Here is an 18,039-nt window from a genome sequence, read left to right on the forward strand (position 1 = left end):
ATATGAACAAGTCCCTCGTCCTCAATCCTGTTGTAGCTGATGTCCAGATCACTGAGGGGAGTGTTGTGTTGGAGCAGGACTGACAGGTGGCGGGCACCATCTCGAGACAGGGAATTGCTACACACATTATAAACTCATATCAGAAGGCCAGATAAGAAAATGTCTATAAAGAAAGTATTTTTAAAAAGTGAAACTGATTTTTTGCCCTGTTTCAACAGGACATAGTGGTACCCACCAGCTGATATTCAGGCAGGTGAGGGTGGTATTCTCCCTGAGCATTCTGCAGAGCCACTCCACTCCAGTGTCAGTCATGGCGTGCTTGCTCAGGTGCAACTCTCTCAGTGTACTGTTCACCTGCATGGAAGAGAGGACAAATGAACGCTAAGCACATTCAGTGGTTTTACAGTCTATGGTACACGGTGAACAGACTAGCTTCTTATTGAACACGGCCCGTACAAGCTAATAGTCCCAAAAATCCCCTATATGCATGTACATACTTAATATTCACTAAAACATACAATGATAATCGTATAAATTGCATAATTGCTCCACGCAAATAAGTCGTACATCATACCGTATAGCGCGAAATTTTCGAGGCACTTATATTTCGTGGATTAGCCTCTAAAAGCTATTTCGTTGCACAATGTTCGCGGAATGACTGCTTACCGGAAGCCACGCCTTTAAATCTATGCATGCTATATCAATTTTCGTGGACTTAATTTTCGTGTAGGATTCTAACCCACGAAATCCGCGAAAATTAAGCCCCTCGAAAATTTCGCGCTATACGGTACGTAGTTAAAATTGTATATTCAATGAGGTCACTTTTATACTCGCCTGTAGCATTCTACTGATGTGAATAGTGGTCTCCTCCAGTTTACTGTGTAGCAGAGGTCGTGAGAGGTCAATGGAGGTTAGCGACTGGTTCCCTTGCAGCACTGTAGCCAATGCTATCACAGAGTCAGTGTCCAGGTCAGTAGCAGACAGGCTCAACTTTCGCAGGGATTTGTTTACCTGTAGCATTGACGCTAGGCTAATACCACCTCTGTGCCCAATCTTGCATCCGTCCAAAATGAGAGTAACGAGTGAATCATTGAACTGTGGTGCATGGGAATTCTTAGAAGAGGTATAATATCTACATGTACTAACCTGTAGCGCTGTTGATAATGTCTCTGCTCCTGCACACTCTATGTCATTGTAGCTCAGATTGATGGTTTGTAGAGTGGAGTTAGGTGTCTGAAAACCATGGTATTATATCAAGGTTGTTAACGATTATTGAAGTGATCTTGTGAACAATCTGTACATATAGTACATGTAGCTAACGTTTTTACCTTGAGGCATTCTGCCAAATAGTCAGCACTGGTGTCAGTCAGGGAATTGTAGCTCAGATCAATAGAGGTAATTTTTGATGGCTGGCAATCTCCAACGGCTTTCATTAAAATATCTATATCCTGCGGCACAAAAAGTGATGGTACAAGCAGTCCAGCAAAAATGGTTACCTCATCATGCAGGTGATCTTCAGAGAACGGTGGAAGATTTCCCCTCAGGACTAGTGCAGCACCATCTGTGCTGCAATAAAAGTATAGCTACATGTACCTACCAGCCTTGAAACAAAAATAACTTTATCCACATGGACACGTAACGCACCTTTGAAAGGATTGTACAAAAGGTAATCCCTATCGAGGTACCTACACCACATGGTTGCTAATTAACATAGCTAATTAGATTAACGATATGCCCGGATATAGATCACGTGCATGCTATAACAAAAAACAACATAGGGGCAGTTAATTGTCTGATGGGGTAGACCATAAGTACTCGAGTTTAACTTATTATTATAATACTAGCACTGCTCCAATGCTACTTACCTGTCTATGTCCACCAGTTGAGCAAGAATATCTGTGTATCTGTCCTTTCTCGAGTATTCAGGTGCCTGGAAAGCAAAGGATTGCCACTTCTCAGTAAGAGCAGACGCTGTCTTGACTTCCATTGTGCATTACTTTTTCTATGGTGATAAAAAGGGGGAGGGGCTCAGTAAGCATGGACACGGTGCGCGTTATTTAGAAAACGTTAACAAATAATTTTGCTGGGAAGATCAAGAATGGCTTTACTGAGGATTGGACTGCTCCATCAAAGATCCTCCTTGAGTATTCTACGCTATACAAGTGGACATACGTATGGGTGGTCTGACAGCCAGCCATCTTTGCAGTTACTCTCCGTGAGAATGGAACCACAGAAAATAAATTCTATGACCAACGAAACAAGCTTGTTGAATGTTCCCTCAACATTCAGTTGTTTTCGATTAAATCATCTTTCCTTCAGAAATCTTGATCTCTCGTACGGTCTTCAAAATCCGATGGAAGAAATTTGTTTGTCTGAACTAGATTCTAATTTTCAGGCGGAGTCAAACGATGTGAGCTATTCTTGCCTCAGTGTACTAAAGCAGCGGCGAAAGAAAATGAAGAAGCACAAATACAAGAAATGGAGAAAAAGAATGAGATTCGTCAGAAAAGCACACGGAAGATAAAACTTATTAAATTGAATGTTTTATGAATCATAATAATGTTATGGCTTGTAAAAAATGTTTTGTTCGCCAAGTTTGGCACAATAATGTTTAAAACATAATGATCAGGGCTCGATAGAGTAGCATAGAAAAGAAGTAACATCAACCATCAAGAACTTAGGGAAAAAAAAAAAACATCCTTGGGATTATCAACTTGGAAAAAAAACACATCCCAGGTGGGACTCGAACCCACAACCTTTGAATTAGAAGTCCAATGCGCTAATCCATTGCGCCACTGGGACGGTTATGAACTTGGTTCAGTATTTCTTTTATTTATCAGAAAAATTGCTTTTACACAACATTACATCACCAGTAAAGGAATTTTCTGCGCATGTCCATATTGCACAACCACGCTGCCTACTCTCACTGACCCCCACCAGATTGGCTGACAACTGACTGAAAAGCTCACCTTATCAAGAAAGCAATACATTGACGAGGTAATGTATAGCTTCAATGGAAGATCTACGTATGCACCAACTAGTAGTGGTCCAACTAGAGTGTAGGGTAGCTTGAGCTACGTACCACCCCTGTCATAAAGTTCTAGGTGTGGTCTGTTTGCCCTATTTTTTAAGGATGGTATATATATATATGGGGAAAAGTGGTTGAGCTCTGTAGTCTATAAAACATACTATATTGCGGTGTCCCGTACCGTAAGTATTGCATCATTCCGTTTAGTATTGATAAAAAATTATTATCTTGCTGGCCGGCCGTACAGGTGAAATGGCGGATGGGGGTGATGATACTTTCCAAGCAACTGATTCTGGATCTTCAAACACCTACCCCATGCAGTGCTCAACGCTGCGTAAGGGTGGGTTTGTTGTGATCAAGGGTCAGCCTTGTAAGATTGTCGAAATGTCTACTTCCAAGACGGGAAAACATGGCCACGCTAAAGTGCACATGGTGGCTCTCAACATATTTAACCAGAAAAAGTTAGAGGAGCTGTGTCCTTCCACCCACAATATGGACGTTCCCCACGTGAAACGTTCCGACTACCAGGTAATAATTATATAATGCTTAATGCTAACGTTTGATCAAATTATGTGTGTCAATTTCCGTATTAATAGGCAATTTGCTTATTTTGTTAATCTCTGCAGCTTGTGGACATTGACGACGGTTACCTCTCTCTCATGGAAGACGATGGCACACAAAGGAGTGACATCAAATTACCTGATAGTGATCTTGGAAAAGAGATTCAGACGAAATTTGAAGCCGATGAGCAATTTATGGTCACTATTCTTGGTGCCATGGGGAAGGAACAGGCTATTGCTGTTAAGGCATTGACAAAGTGAACTGGATTAGGGCTGTTGTTAGTCTATACCACCCGTTTATTATTAGTATGATGCATTTGTATTTTGATGTTACTTGTCTGCAATTGACTGAAATCAATGTTACATTGTAGGATAGTTTCATCATGGTTTTCTTGTCGAGAGATTTTTGATTGAATTATACCGTAAGAATCATTATTTTGTCGTAATTATGGTGTTAGAATTACGGAGTCCTTATACAACATGTATCAGTTAATTGTTAATCAACTATCAGTCTGTGAAGAATTTAATAAAACAAGACAGCAGTTCTTATTTGTAAGTAATGAGTGATAAAAACTTCAAGAACGACTCACTTCCATTTATAGGAATTAGTGGGCGGCCATCATTAGTCACACAAAACAAACTTTAAAATGCAAAAAAAAAATTATACTAAACGATATTGTAAGCATACATTTGTAATCACACAAGATTTGAGGAAGTTTTTTTGTTGCTATTCTGTAGCTTGAACATCCTTAGCCGTGGCTTCTTTGTCCACTGGTGTGCCGGGACTATACATATTATGTAGTGTGTGTGAAAAAAAAAATTAATTATAATACGCAACGCCAACAACATAATAATAGCAACACACGCGTAGATGTACAACCACCAATGCAAGCCAGGCAGCATAATTTACATGCTAATTTCTAACAAGTGCTATACTGTTATAGCTCACCTAGTAACTTCAGTGAGGCTGAGGGCGTTGAGGATAGCCTCGTTAGCAACATGATCACCGATGTCATTCTCGTGGTGATCGAGGAGCACCTGTTCACCACCTTTGGCAACGATGAGAGTGCCTCCATTTTGAAGGCCGTCACCAGAAAGGTTACCCTGGATACTCTGTGCTTTCGCAGCAGATATAGCAGATCGAGTGATCTTTGTGAAGAGGGCCACCCAAATACTCAAAAAGTTGTAGCGCTTGTAGCCCAAGTCCTGATACGTTTTCTTTCCCTTGTCAACAAAAACATCTGTGTGAGATAAAAACGGTAGGGGAGAGCAAAATAGTGTGAGGTGTGTGTGTGTGTGTGTGTGGGTGCGTACGTACGTGTGTGTGTGTGTGTGTACTGATATGGAAGCTTGCCCCATGCAATACTTAGCAAAGATAATTTATTACTCCTGGTTACAGTTATCAAAACAAGCAACTGTTTTTACACACCATAAACACAAACATGTGAAGCCGCCACTGTAAAACATACCTCCTCCCTCAAAGAAATTCAACTCCACAAACTCTTCTGCCCCAAATTCTTCCAACCCAATTACCACCAAATCCACCCCATTAGCATCCATTGTCGGCCTGAGGGCATTCAGGTTCCTAGCCCCCAGCCGACACATTACTCATCCAAACCGGCGCATGAAGTGGAGCACGACCGGCTTCTCTGTCCACAACGACTCCAGTGAAATAGACTGTAAAAAAAACAGCAGTATATAGTATATAGTACGTGTCTCAGAGTTAATTAAATGTATAAACTAACTTCTTTCGTCTTCACATTGAGGAGCATGTTCTTAGAAATCTTAGGCAGAATGCCAGCATCAATCGCAGGCTCACTTGCTGTAGCCATGGTACAAGTTAGCAGAGAGAGAGGTGCTGGAACCAGGAGAGCTCTTAGTCTGACGGGTGTGAACATTGGTGTGTATTGCACATCACATGACGGTTATGCATCATTAGTTCTTGCTCACATATAATCTCCTAAAAGGCCTTTTGCCTTTGTTACAGCATGGGAAAACCCCACTCCGGGAAAACCCCTAGATGTATCTAGCTGGGCGTGGTCCGACTTCCCCAACTTAAATTACACTAGGCAAAGGCAATCAAGAAGTAGGAACCAGGTCAAAAAATGAGCTCCAGAGGGCGAACAGAGACTGAGAAGCTGAAGCAAAACTTGGAGGATCAGCTGGATCGTCTGGTAGCCCAGCTTGCAGACTTGGAAGAATGCAGGCAAGCTCAGAAAATTGTATTTATTAAATGAATCATGCATGTCTACATGTCAATATGTCTAGCCATAGCTGGATGTTGAGCGTGCATGTGTACGTCTATAGTTACATTTCTATGATGGCCGCTTTTTTAATAACCTGTCGTTGCAGAGATGACCTTGATGCGGACGAGTACGAAGAGACTAAACAAGAGACGCTTGAGCAACTGAAGGAGTTCAGTGAATCTCTAGCCAAGATGAAGGGCGGAGATATGACCCTCGTCAACGAACTTAATCGGATGCAGCTAGCCATACAGGGAGCCATTAGCGAGGCGTTTAAGACCCCTGAGGTGATCAGAATGTTTGCCAAGAAGCAGCCTGGACAACTTCGCCAAAGATTGGCCGAGGTAAGGGTTGACCATGCGTATGCATCCACGCGTGTAGAGCAGTATAATATTAGTGGTGTGCTTATATATATTTACTGTTTGTGTATATACATGATGTAGATGCAACGTGATGTGAAGGTTGGGAAACTGTCAGAGGATGTGTACAACCAGCAAGCTGTGGAGATCCTGGCAGCTCTTAGAAAACTGGGAGAAAAGGTTCGATCTCGCATATAGAGCTACCGTATTCTAACATGGCTGTACGTTTAATCTTTTACGTGATAGAGAGCTCCCTACAAGCTCTATATAGAATACATCAGTCTGCAAGTAAGGCCACCTCAAAAGCTTTACTCACACATGCAATCTGTCGTACAATAAAATTATATGTATCGTACGTATGTTCATTCTTTTTACTCCCCTCACCCCCCCCCCACACACACACACACAGCTGTCCCCAATAGAGATCGACTTCCTGACCTCCCACTCGAGTGCAGCTCTAAGTGCTTTTGAGAAAGTTTCCGACAGCAGTGCCTCAGGGGAGAAGGTGTTGGCAATGGCAGGATCACAAATCGAGAGTGCCAAGAAATAAAGCTAACCATGCAGAAATAATATTCAACATTATAATAATTATACATGCTTGTAGCTCTAGTCTGTGAGTATAATTATTTGTGATACATGATGTGTGTAATAATTATAATTATGTGTGTTCCCTAGCTTCTGATTTTTATACGTTTAACTTCCAATCTGAGATAATTTATCATGACTGTGCAAAATAAAGCAATAATTATAGACTGAAGTATGTAACTTGTATAGCAGCTACCTATACACAGTACTAAGTCATTTTTTGTGTTTTGTTCTTTTTCTCTTCTTGGATTTGCTGGTGAGCGCATCAATGGCTTCCAGATCTTCAGTAGACAGTTTATCAAAGGGGCTTTCCCCGCCGCCCACATGTCCTCTCAGCACGGCCAGCATCTCGTACATCTGGGTCTGTAGCACGAGAGAATGGTGGAACATAATAATTAGTGAAATCACTTTTTTTATGAAGAACACAGCATTTCCCAGATACATAATTATAATATAATAAAAAAAATAAAAAAAATGCACACACGTAAAAAGCTACGGGTACAACACACACAACGTATTGAACTGACTGCATACACATACAGCATCTATTGGCTAGGGGCGTACATGTACTGTCAGTGCTGTTTTGGTTTAGCTCAAAGATATTATTATTGAGCTTTCAAGTACGTACAATATTGTATGATTATACTAGACACCAGCCGTACCTTCCTGAAGTAGTTGGCTGAGAGTGGCAAAAGTTCTATGAGCTTGGGAGCGAGGTGAACACCGAGACTCTGTACAGGAGGTTGAGTGTACACATGTGCTGCATGCATACACTCACAGCTGCACACTTACCGGGTACCTCTCAATATAGGTGGAGAAAAACACTGGATTGATATTGGAGTTCCTATAAAAAAACAGTCAAAAATGTGGGCAGGCTCAAAAATTAAGCTTAGGGGAGGAGCTATACTGTGTTATATTTATGCTACTGCTGTATACTTGCTTATAGTCTAAACGGGTCATAGGTCAGACTCACTTCTTGGTGACAAAGTCCGAGAGTGCACTAGCCAACCAGTCGGTCACCTGATCCACATTCAGGTCACCATGCTCTAGTGACTGTGGCTCCTGCTCGACCTTCTTCCTCTTCCGTCCCGAGCGAGTGGTGAGTGGTGAGATGGCAGGGAGAGGGAGACTCGTAGCATTGCCACGGAGCACTCGTATGAGGAGGAGAAAGCTTTGTGTGAGGAGTGGGGCTGTGAGGGCGTTCGCTGTGTGGAGTGTATGTGGGGGTGGGAAGATTGAGACCAATTGTAACGATTCTTAGCTGTGTGGGTGTCAGCCGTACAAGGTTAAAATAGTTTAAAATTTTGTTTTAAATGCATAATTAAATTTCTAATTACCTTTATTCAGGTGGTCCACCAGCTGGTGAAGATTGTCATGGATGCGCTTCAAGTCAATGTTTGTCTTAGGGTACTGCAAGTGAAAACGATACATGTATATAAACTAACTCCAGGCAACATCACATGATCACTAACCTCCTTCATGTGACACAGCCTGTTCTTGAAGATCCCTTTAGCCTTATCAACGAGTGGGGCATGGTCTTTCTTACTCTGAGCGCCTTGGATCACCTCGTACAGGGGGACCACCACTTCCTGTGTTAAAGGAAGCTATTTATAATCACAGCTATCAAAAATATAATATCTCAAGCTCACCAGCACAAGAGGGTTGGTTGTCTCCTTGCGGATAAATGCCTCCACTAAACCGAGTACCCTCAACTTAAAATGAACGACAGATTTCTCTTCGTCTATATAGTGGAAAAGAGGATATAAGGACAAATCATGTTACATTTTTCACTTGATCTCACCTTTCTTTGCCTTCTTCTGATGCTTGAGTGCGAACCTTGTCCTGAATACTTCAGCCAGGTCGTTGTCAATGGCTGCCATGACATCATCATCCACAGAGCCCCCACTCTACATACACATTATTATAAAGTACAAATGACCAACAGGTTCAACAGGTTCAACTATTGCACCATTACACATACTTATGACATCATCATACACTAGCTTCCACCACTCTCTACACAGTTTAAGGACAAAGTTGACCACAACAGATTTTAGATAGCCACACCAAAGTACTGTATGTTCTAAGGAATGTATGCTGTCATAAAAACTATTACTGGACTCACCTCGACGTCACTATCCATACCAGCTGCTCCGAGCGCCTTCCGTATATCAGCTCTGAACAGCGGGTCCACCACCTCATCACCGCCCACACTAGAGTCCTCACCACTGTCACTAGCCTCACCATCATCACCACTGTCACCAGCATCACTACCGTCACCAGCATCACTGCCGTCATCACCAGAGTCACTCCCCTCCTCTCCGTCCACCTCCATGATGTCATCTTTGGATTGCTTTGGCTCCAGCACCTCTAGGATGAGCTTGAGTGAGTCTGTAGTCACGCAGTGGGTCAGCTGTTTGAACACCTGCAAGGAAGCGGCCCTACATGCACTAGTATGGTCTCCTGGGTTTAATTGTGTATTGAGTGGGCATGTGAGAACTACTACACAATAACAAAGCGTGGTACTAATAATCATGTTTGGCCCCCCTCTATAAACCACAGTCCTTTCAGCAAAGAATGTCTATAAGGATATCACTCATAATTTATACCTAAACTAAATAGCCTATCACACACCCACCCACCCACACCACACACCCACACCACACACACATACACACACCTGCTCCACAACATTCCTCCATAGCTGTGATGAGTGAGAGAGCAGTCCGAGTAAGACATCAGTGAGCACGGCCATCCAACCAGGACCTTTGACTTTCTTAGGAGTCCTTCTCTTAACCAGCGACTGGCTCATCTCATTGAAGCAAATGCTCAACTCCTGCATGTTCAATAGGGCTATATAAGTGGCTGTTTTTTTTTTCTAAATCAGGTGTGTTTTGGGAGCTAACTTTGAAGGGCCATAACTTGGATTGAGAATGTCCGATTTCAAAAATGTATATTTAGTAGCTTTTCGATATTGCTACTGTAACAATAATAATGTAAAAATCCTGAATGCTCAGTTTTATAAGAAGCTGTCTTCCATTACCACACAAACATTAGTCACTGACCTGCACAGTTTTACTCATTGAATCTCTCTCCTCTGTTGAAGTGAGTAACTGTAAACCAGTGGCAGAGAATAACAATAGGAAGGCCCTCTCCTCAGGAGTCAAACTCTCCTGCAATGGGGGGAGGGGGAGGTCAATACAGGTGGACTGAGACGTGAAACAACGCGTAGCTGTACAAACCTTGCTTGTAAGAGAGGCAACGTGTTCGATTGAAGTAGCCCACGCTTCAAGAACCTGGGGGTAAAAACCAATAATGGCAGCACACACAAAGATACACACACACACTCACATCTTCTGCTAGCTCCTCTACCAGACACAATCCATCATTTGTCAACTCATCAACGTACTTAACCAGAGCAGACAGAAAGTAGCCACCATCTTCCATCACTCCAGGGATACCAGTAGTCCATCGTTTTTGACCCTGTTCCTCGGTAGCGGCCATTTTGTCTTCAGCAACAGAATCGGAGGAATTTTCGCTATTCGAGAGAGGAGTTTTTGTGAGGGCCAAGCTACTGAGGTCGGATATAGCGCTGGCCAGACGCTGAGAGAGAGTTTGACGTATGGAGCTTGAGAAGGGAACATCAGGAGAACACTTCAGTAGCTCCTGTGGTAGGGGCTTCTTCGAGGAAGGAGGAAGTTGAAACAGTGAGAACAGGAGCAGGGTTTTGGTGGCTTTCAGAATCCATGTAGAATGCCGGGGCAGTTTACGCTGTCTGAGAATGAGTAGGATCTCGTCCACGGCCCACAGCTGTACCGAGTGAGTGTCAGCACCAACACCATTGCTGTGTGTGTGTGTGTGTGTGTGTGTGTGTGTGTGTGTGTGTGTGTGTGTGTGTGTGTGTGTGTGGGGGGGGGGGGGCAATTTGTTGAATTTGAAGTTAAAACACAGGTAATTCACCAGCAATTTCCTAAGTAAATGTTAATTTAAAAGGTCTCTGTCTATATGTTTCACAATCAATCTATAGTTTCCTGCACGACTGTCCTTACATGGTAGCAGTGTTGAGCTGTGATGGGTGACAGAGAAGGGCAGTCAGTCTATCCAATAACAGCCCTACTCCTTCCACTGAGAGCTGAGTCAGCACTTGTTCAGTGAGCTTCACTCCACACAGCTGGTCAAACTTGTTGTGCGTACTGCCAGGAGACATAACATAATTAAGTACACATAATATTATTATACTTACCTTATTTTCAGCTGGAGGTACAATGCAATCAGAAGCTCTCTGTCAGTTGAGGAAGTCACAAGAGCAGACATCTCAGTCAGCTGTAAACGCAAACAAAGGGATAAACTAAGTGTTTAAAATTCCAAGTAAATGTGGATACACAGCTGCATGACTGCTGCTACGTACATGTCCCAGGCGTACACAAATTCATTATCAATGGCAATTTTGTCTAGTAACATCATAGTAAAATTAGTTTACCAGAACAAGCTATGGTTACTTGCTCACCAAGTGTTTAGCAGCCAGATGGAGGTAGTTATCCTTGGCTGCTGAGTTGTTGAGGAGACAGGAGAGCAGGTTGGGGGAGAGTGTGATGGCCACCTCACCCACTGTTAGTGAGGGGAGGAGAGACTCTAGCAGCTTGAAACCCAGGTAGCGACGCTCGTGGCTTGAGGAAAACAAAGAGTCTGTGTGTGTGTGTGTGTGCGCATGGACAAAGATGGTGGCTAATACAGACATATAGTGAAGACAGAGATCATAGAAATGGCATCCACACATCATCTATTGCTTAAATACATGAAAACAGGTACAAAAGGCAACAACACGACTTTATGAGTATAATTTGATACATGTACGTGGCGTGCTACAAAGCAACAATCTTACCATCCACCACAGTCCTCCAGAATAGCTCGAAGACCTCTTTCCCTCTAATCGCCTCCAGGACCAACGCCCACACATTATGTAGTCGAGGGTGAGCAGAGGTTGACTCCATCAGCACAGGAACAAGCTGCTCCATGCATCCCTCACTCAGCAAATTCTTACTGCCTAGCTTCTTACTCAAGTACTTACGAAACCACTTCTCCTGTGGAAAATGAGCAAGAATAAAAAATTATCATCATGGTATGAAATTCAGAACAAAATTACACGCTTCAATTGCTAAATTGTCATAATCTATAAAGTGGAAATTTGATTTACTAAATATTTAATTATTATACTGAAGAACAAAGAAAACAATATTACATGTATTAAGGATATTCTGCGAACCTTTCCGTAAATGTTGTTCATGTGAAGATATAGGAACAGTTGTTCAGCTGTACACCCGTCCCATTCTGTATCCAGGGCAATGGGTATCACTTCATCTTGGACGATGTCATCATTTCCCTGAGAGTGGCACAAGTCCACGAGGTGGGCGATAGAGATATAGCAAAACTCTCGAAGGTAGTTCTTCTTTAGATAGCAAGTATGCAACTGCTGAGCCACGTTGACAATGTCCTCCTGGGGAATTGAGATACACACTCATGTAAACCAAAGGCTTGGAAAAATGTACATTTTGGGTCCGAAAATGACCTCTGAGATTATTGCATACACCATGTGTTAGGAGCTACAGAATGCATGCCTTTAAGTTTTGGAAATTGACATTTCAATTTACGAGCAATCAAAACTATCAACGACACATAATTTTATAACGAGATCGAGACTAGAGACGTTAAGTGCATACAGTGTAGCAATGGTTGTGCCTCACCTTGTCGCTGACTCTGCCTGACTTGATGAGTGCTAGGAGAGCAAACAGTTTCCCAAAGTACAAGCCCCTCTCTTCTGCAGCCTTGTCACCACCAGTGGGCTCCAGGTGGGAGCGTATCAGCTGCAACACTTGAGACACGGGGATAGCGGGGGACACAGACAATAGCTGCGCATGCAAAGGAACAAATAGTAAAACGTAACCATATAAGCTTTCAGAAAATCCTTGATACATGTACACAGTATTCATGCCAGGGCTGCATTGAGGGGGGTAATTTGCCCCCCCTAGGATCTGGCAGATTCATTTTTTGTACTGCTATAATTCTGATGACTTCGCCCCCCCCCCCCCTGATCCAAAATCCTGGATGCAGCCCTGCATGCACTCCTGATGTACAGTATTTAAACAGGGGGATTATAGACAATAAAATGCAAATAGACGGGGCTAGTGCATATAGTATCATCATTATTCGTACCTCTGTGAGGCTGATGAAGTAGCCCTGCCGTGCACCCTTCCTGTTGGACGCTAGCCCTCTGATGAGCCGCTTCACAGTGTACTGAATATCCGAGCACATCTCTTCATCACCACATGCCTCCTATAATTATAATTATATCCTGTGCAATCTATTTAATATTTATATCAGACCTGTGATTTCTGCAAGGAGGTGATTAGTTGCTTGGCTGACTGGAGCTGCTCTTCCTCCTCTAGTGAGGAGAGTCCCCAGAAGGTCTGCAGGATACCACCACCAGAGTCAGCCTGGTTGCCAGTCTCTAGGCTTATAGAATCCATTATGATTTTATATGCAGGCTTGAAGACCACGTGGCTCTTTTAGAGCCATGTGGGGAGGTGTGGCAGTAGTCTTATAAATTAGCCGCCCTCATCAGAGTACCGTAAAATTATCTGGTAATCTGTTTGTTATGGCGCCACTATGTCTACTGTTGGGTGCATGTACACCATCACCATGTATGGGTCAAATTTTTTCATAAAGGATAATGATCCCTACACAATAGCTGTGCAAGCAGACCTATTGCACCAAATACAAAAATGCCTGCCAAAAGAGATAGTTAAATTATATGCCATACAAAAAAATGTACGTGTGCATACAAAATTTAATTGATGAGATTGCGAGAGTTGATACACAAAAAGTTACACAAGGTTTGCGAGTCAATTATTCGATTCTTGGACCATCCGAATGATAGCTTCGTACGTCAGAAACACGATGACAGTATTTGGGACAACCCTACACAGATGCGGGGTCATTCCTCCGTATAAACCTCGAGTGCCCTCCTCCCTCGAGATCTTGAGGAGAGTTTGGAAAAAGGAATGATATTTTCTGTGTTCTCTTGCGACTTTTTGTCTTAGTCTCGTTCTACACACCTCTGCACGGGAATAAAGAGCAAGTTCATAAAATTATGTATGCCACTTACACAATGTTGACATGGGATGGAATCTAGAAATTTAGTCTGTACTCTATACAACTTATGCAATACCCAGCATACACGTAGCAGGAAAATCCTGCTGTATTGGGCAGTCTATACAGTCTACCATCAATAGAAGCCAATGCTATAATTCAGTATTGTGTCACTCTATAAGCACTATAATGGAGTCATAACAGATACATACTGATAGTAACAACGGAACAGGGCTTACCGTGAGGGTAACATATTGAGGATGCTGTGAGTTTTGATATTCCGGCTGCAAGCATACAGTCCTTGAGTTCTAGTGTCTGGTTGTGCGCCTTTATCGTCTTCTTAATATGTTCGTAAATTACAAAGTGAATTGCTGTTTCTGAGAGACCTGCAAAAAACACAAAAGAAGAGTTTGTTTACAGTAGAGATCTAATTAAGATATTCATTAGATATTGTTACGCAAGAAGCCCTACACAATGCCCATTCATGCCACAAGGTTTGTGAACTCATGGTTATAAATACATTCAAAGGTCACGCAGATATACACATGCTGAGCACATGCATCAACACAAACAAATCAGTAGTGTAGTACCCACACTCACCTGCGTACGATGCAGTCAGCCCTCGGTAGAAGCCTCTTATACCATCCATCTTGAATATCTGTTTTACACATCTCTGAGCAGTCAGTCTGCTGCACTCTAGTTGCATTTGAGTTTTGACTACCCATATTGGACTAGTCACCGTTGATGTCACCACTCCTGCACGAAAATAAAAATGCACAATGTCATGTGAATGCACTTAATCACTAACTGTTTACAAATTGGGCAAATTGTTATAAGGACTAGATACACAAGGACTAGATACACAATGCCACTGAGTCTATTGTGTTGGGCACGTTGATCAATTAGCACTTAAACGTGGCAAGCATGTGCACTGGGCAGGCGTGTGTGGGTGACCACTAGGTGTTGGGGAACAAAAGACACTATACAAGAGAAATTACAGACAATGGTAGACATACCTGCAGAGACTGCAGAGCAGAGGTGAACGGCTGGACTTTCGTACGAGAATATATTATTAAACATCTGCTTGGCTTGTGCATAGGAGGTGAAATATAATGCCCTGTGTGTTGGGAAAAAGAGAAACATTCCTCACATGACTATCTAATGTATGTAACCATGAAACCTAACAGTGTCTATGGTAAGCAAAACATAGAGGGGGAAACAAATAATATGAAGTACTAGATGCGTGTACTGAATGATAATATACCTTGTGGGCATGATGCCAATCAAACTGGGAGAGAGACCTTTGAATAATGCAGACAGTCCTTCTGTTTGCAACATATGTCTGCATGGAAACAATCAATGGTGATGCAAAATCAATACTAGTATGAATACTGTACATACAAGTTATTTACACTTGCTATTCAAGTGATAACGGTTAAAATTGGATACATTGGTACCTAGCAGGCAAATATGAAGTATGCCTTAAATCTGTACTTAAGGAATTTAAGACACACAGTGCATTCTGATGAACATGCAACACACACCTGAAATAGACAAGAGGAGTTGTACTAGCAATGGCGACTCCACCACCAGCAGATGCTGTCTGGAGGCTCAGTACACGATACAACTGCACATTCTGTAGAACGTTCTGCCCAACAGACGACTGAAGCCAAAAAAGTATAAATTAATAACAATTAATTATTTTTTCCCTCTACAAATGAAAAACAAAACGAATACAATTACTGTCTACGAACGTACCTGTAGCCTTGTCTTGATAACTTCTAACGGACAGGTAACCATGGTACCAACAGCTCCGGCAAGCCTGTAATTAAAGGGAGCAAAAAATTGATTTTTCTGCACATTTCTGAGATATGTGTAGATACTTACCCTCCAGCTAGTAGATTAATGACTGGATCAGTCATTTTCTTTCGTTATTCTTTAGTGTTTTGTGCCAACAATAGCAGGTATAGGAATGTGACTTGAACTTTAGGTTCTTATGAGACTTGGACGTTGTATACATCAGATATCCACCAGTGATAGTTCCGCAGGAACTGTTTTGCATAACTGCTCCCAAAAGGAAACGTAGCAGAGCCTGTAGAGGACTTGAAAAACGGCTTGACTTCTTTCACACAAGATCTTTTGCTCGTGTATCTATGCTGCCGCTTTTGTACAGCACAGAGAATGCTTGCACGTTCTCTGCACATGCACAGTAACGAGGCACGTGGAGATGGGCGTAGCAGTCAGGAAATGATCGCTGACTCAGCAAACACGCAACGTGTTGACTTGGCTATTGAACAAAATGGGGGCAGGGCTCATGGTCTTTTTGGAGAGTTTGAAGAAACTAAGGTTTTTTATGTGTTGATGGGACGCTTACTGTCCAGGAGGACACGCAAAGGAGGATTATTCATACTCTTAGTATTGCTAATTCTAACTGGTAAGCTGGCAATGAGCATTAATGAAGCTAGCTAACATAGATCTAGTCCTTGAATACTACTTTTTTATCTTTCTCAGTGTGGCTGTACCAGGCTCACAGAGTGAAATCATCTGAGAAGGAAACAAAAAACAATTCGTCCAATGCTCATCACTCATACGCTGAACTATCGTACTCTGAACCCTCCTCTCCATGCAACGGTGATTGTGAAGCTTATACTAATCGTCTCAAGCGCTACTGCCACAGCTCATTATTTGATGGAAACGAACAAATCTCTTCGAATGAAGGCAGGCTAACTAATGATGACTATGAGCTGGTACATGTGCACATTGTAGCAAGACATGGAGATCGTACCCCAGTCTCCAACCTACGACTTGGTCCCAGAGTGTACTATGAATGTGGCCTGGTCCAGGAATCAATTAATTGGAACGGACTCAACGATTTTACTCCACATTTTCTAACTCCTTCATCACGTGGAATTGAGCCTCAAATTCAGTTCCATCCCGGAACCCAAAGACACGAGTGTGGGGACGTCAAGGGAATCGGTAAACTGACGTTACTAGGCTACAAGCAACATGTATACTTGGGCAAACTGATGCGAGACAAATATGACAATTTTGTGGCTCCCATTATTGAGGATGTTCCATCTCTAAGGAATGGTGTATACGTACAATCCACTCAGGTACTCAGGACAATTCTCAGTCTGTCTGCTTTTATGTTGGGATTTCTACCAGATTCAACCGAGCTTCGACGAGCTACAACCGTTCACATCTCACACGGTACACTGCTTGAAGCCCCTCCAGTTGGCATTGAGACTGTTTATAAACATTGCCATGGCTACTCTCAACTATGGAATGAAGATCGTAGACAAACTGGTTACCTAACGAGTGAAGATAAAAGAAGACACTTGATTACCAATCTCTGTGGCATGTTTGGACTAGTGAGCAAATGCCAAAGCCTGTCAGTAGCCAAAGTGTTTGAGCAACTTTCTATCAGAGGCTGCCACCGACCTTTAGACCCACTACCTTGTGTGAAAAACAACGGTCCGTGTGTTTCGTACCCGCAAGCTTTAGAGCTATTCAAATTTGCTGACTGGGCTTGGAGCAATGGCCATCCTCTGAAGACATCTATCATCGCAACAATGCCGTTTTTGACTCATTCCATATTGTCTCCAATGCAACGAGTAATTGAGAGTTATCAGAGAAGCATTTCATTGGCTGGTTCTTACAAGTTCATGGTATCGCTGACACACGATGATGCAATCACTAAGATGTTAACGAACCTGGGTGTGCGTGTGAGTGAATGGATACCTTATGCAACTAGAGTTGTGTTTGAACTTTGGAAAAAGAAAGATGAAGAATTGTATGAGGTTCGAATATTACTGAATGGAGAAGTGGTGACTCCACAGTGTGGTGGTTGGAGAGAGGGGATGAATGATGAACTGATTCCATACCCAGTCTTGAAGGTGTTCCTCACCTCGGGGACACACAGAGAACTCAAGTATTACAATAACATGTGTACAACTACATAGCTACAGTTGGGCTGTATATTATGTGTGCGTTAAAACCTTGCAGCTCAACAATACTACCATACTCTGACAGTCATTTTTTTACAGTATAATATGTAGTACTAGTATCAACCATATTAGCACAATGCCATGCACTTACTGGCTCACACTGAGCTAGCT

At 42.5% G+C, this 18,039-nt stretch overlaps 7 protein-coding genes and 1 non-coding gene across 8 annotated transcripts in view; 3 read left to right on the top strand and 5 right to left on the bottom strand.

Moving 5' to 3' along the window:
- Window positions 1-2,030, bottom strand: part of LOC135333984 (leucine-rich repeat-containing protein 34-like) — a 2,959-nt gene extending 929 nt beyond the window's left edge. The window contains exons 1-7 of the mRNA XM_064529018.1: window positions 1,866-2,030; window positions 1,497-1,566; window positions 1,329-1,448; window positions 1,147-1,233; window positions 835-1,095; window positions 236-354; window positions 1-117 (exon numbers count right to left, since the gene is read on the bottom strand). The exon at window positions 1-117 is cut by the window's left edge and continues 39 nt beyond it. Of these exons, the coding sequence (XP_064385088.1) occupies window positions 1-117; window positions 236-354; window positions 835-1,095; window positions 1,147-1,233; window positions 1,329-1,448; window positions 1,497-1,566; window positions 1,866-1,987 (896 nt within the window). The 5' untranslated portion in view covers window positions 1,988-2,030. The remainder of the gene's footprint in view (window positions 118-235; window positions 355-834; window positions 1,096-1,146; window positions 1,234-1,328; window positions 1,449-1,496; window positions 1,567-1,865) is intronic.
- A 698-nt stretch (window positions 2,031-2,728) lies between these two features.
- On the bottom strand, window positions 2,729-2,802 carry Trnar-ucu (transfer RNA arginine (anticodon UCU)). Its single transcript has one exon. It is a non-coding gene; the product is annotated as a tRNA-Arg (tRNA).
- A 56-nt stretch (window positions 2,803-2,858) lies between these two features.
- On the top strand, window positions 2,859-4,034 carry LOC135333999 (eukaryotic translation initiation factor 5A-1-like). Its single transcript, XM_064529035.1, has 3 exons — window positions 2,859-2,997; window positions 3,276-3,556; window positions 3,655-4,034. Exons 2-3 carry the CDS (start codon window positions 3,281-3,283, stop codon window positions 3,847-3,849), a joined length of 471 nt encoding a protein of 156 aa, XP_064385105.1. The 5' UTR covers window positions 2,859-2,997; window positions 3,276-3,280; the 3' UTR covers window positions 3,850-4,034.
- Window positions 4,035-4,073: 39 nt separating this feature from the next.
- Window positions 4,074-5,576, bottom strand: LOC135333991 (prostamide/prostaglandin F synthase-like). Its single transcript, XM_064529025.1, is given in 4 exon segments — window positions 4,074-4,373; window positions 4,538-4,829; window positions 5,058-5,265; window positions 5,334-5,576. Coding segments are annotated over 4 exon segments (711 nt in total). The 5' UTR covers window positions 5,487-5,576; the 3' UTR covers window positions 4,074-4,315.
- Window positions 5,577-5,613: 37 nt separating this feature from the next.
- Window positions 5,614-6,914, top strand: LOC135333994 (protein LZIC-like). Its single transcript, XM_064529028.1, has 4 exons — window positions 5,614-5,794; window positions 5,941-6,175; window positions 6,275-6,370; window positions 6,600-6,914. The coding sequence occupies exons 1-4, from the start codon at window positions 5,694-5,696 to the stop codon at window positions 6,738-6,740; spliced, it is 573 nt and encodes a 190-aa protein (XP_064385098.1). The 5' UTR covers window positions 5,614-5,693; the 3' UTR covers window positions 6,741-6,914.
- LOC135333967 (uncharacterized) lies at window positions 6,895-13,349 on the bottom strand. The gene is made up of 21 exons (XM_064529000.1): window positions 13,156-13,349; window positions 12,986-13,105; window positions 12,517-12,681; window positions 12,039-12,269; window positions 11,658-11,856; window positions 11,283-11,461; window positions 11,019-11,098; window positions 10,825-10,968; window positions 10,127-10,619; window positions 10,018-10,071; window positions 9,841-9,948; window positions 9,456-9,611; window positions 8,901-9,200; window positions 8,577-8,682; window positions 8,425-8,516; window positions 8,248-8,364; window positions 8,113-8,185; window positions 7,749-7,980; window positions 7,568-7,619; window positions 7,438-7,506; window positions 6,895-7,138 (listed from the first exon to the last, which is right to left on the bottom strand). Exons 1-21 carry the CDS (start codon window positions 13,297-13,299, stop codon window positions 6,989-6,991), a joined length of 3,264 nt encoding a protein of 1,087 aa, XP_064385070.1. The 5' UTR covers window positions 13,300-13,349; the 3' UTR covers window positions 6,895-6,988.
- A 125-nt stretch (window positions 13,350-13,474) lies between these two features.
- On the bottom strand, window positions 13,475-16,140 carry LOC135333987 (solute carrier family 25 member 36-A-like). The gene is made up of 8 exons (XM_064529022.1): window positions 15,809-16,140; window positions 15,680-15,743; window positions 15,466-15,584; window positions 15,186-15,263; window positions 14,938-15,038; window positions 14,522-14,677; window positions 14,161-14,307; window positions 13,475-13,889 (listed from the first exon to the last, which is right to left on the bottom strand). Exons 1-8 carry the CDS (start codon window positions 15,841-15,843, stop codon window positions 13,675-13,677), a joined length of 915 nt encoding a protein of 304 aa, XP_064385092.1. The 5' UTR covers window positions 15,844-16,140; the 3' UTR covers window positions 13,475-13,674.
- A 13-nt stretch (window positions 16,141-16,153) lies between these two features.
- On the top strand, window positions 16,154-18,014 carry LOC135333977 (2-phosphoxylose phosphatase 1-like). Its single transcript, XM_064529011.1, has 2 exons — window positions 16,154-16,355; window positions 16,433-18,014. Exons 1-2 carry the CDS (start codon window positions 16,169-16,171, stop codon window positions 17,881-17,883), a joined length of 1,638 nt encoding a protein of 545 aa, XP_064385081.1. The 5' UTR covers window positions 16,154-16,168; the 3' UTR covers window positions 17,884-18,014.
- Window positions 18,015-18,039: the final 25 nt, after the last annotated feature.

This window comes from Halichondria panicea, chromosome 3 (genome assembly GCF_963675165.1).
Source record: "Halichondria panicea chromosome 3, odHalPani1.1, whole genome shotgun sequence".
NCBI classification, from domain to species: domain Eukaryota; kingdom Metazoa; phylum Porifera; class Demospongiae; order Suberitida; family Halichondriidae; genus Halichondria; species Halichondria panicea.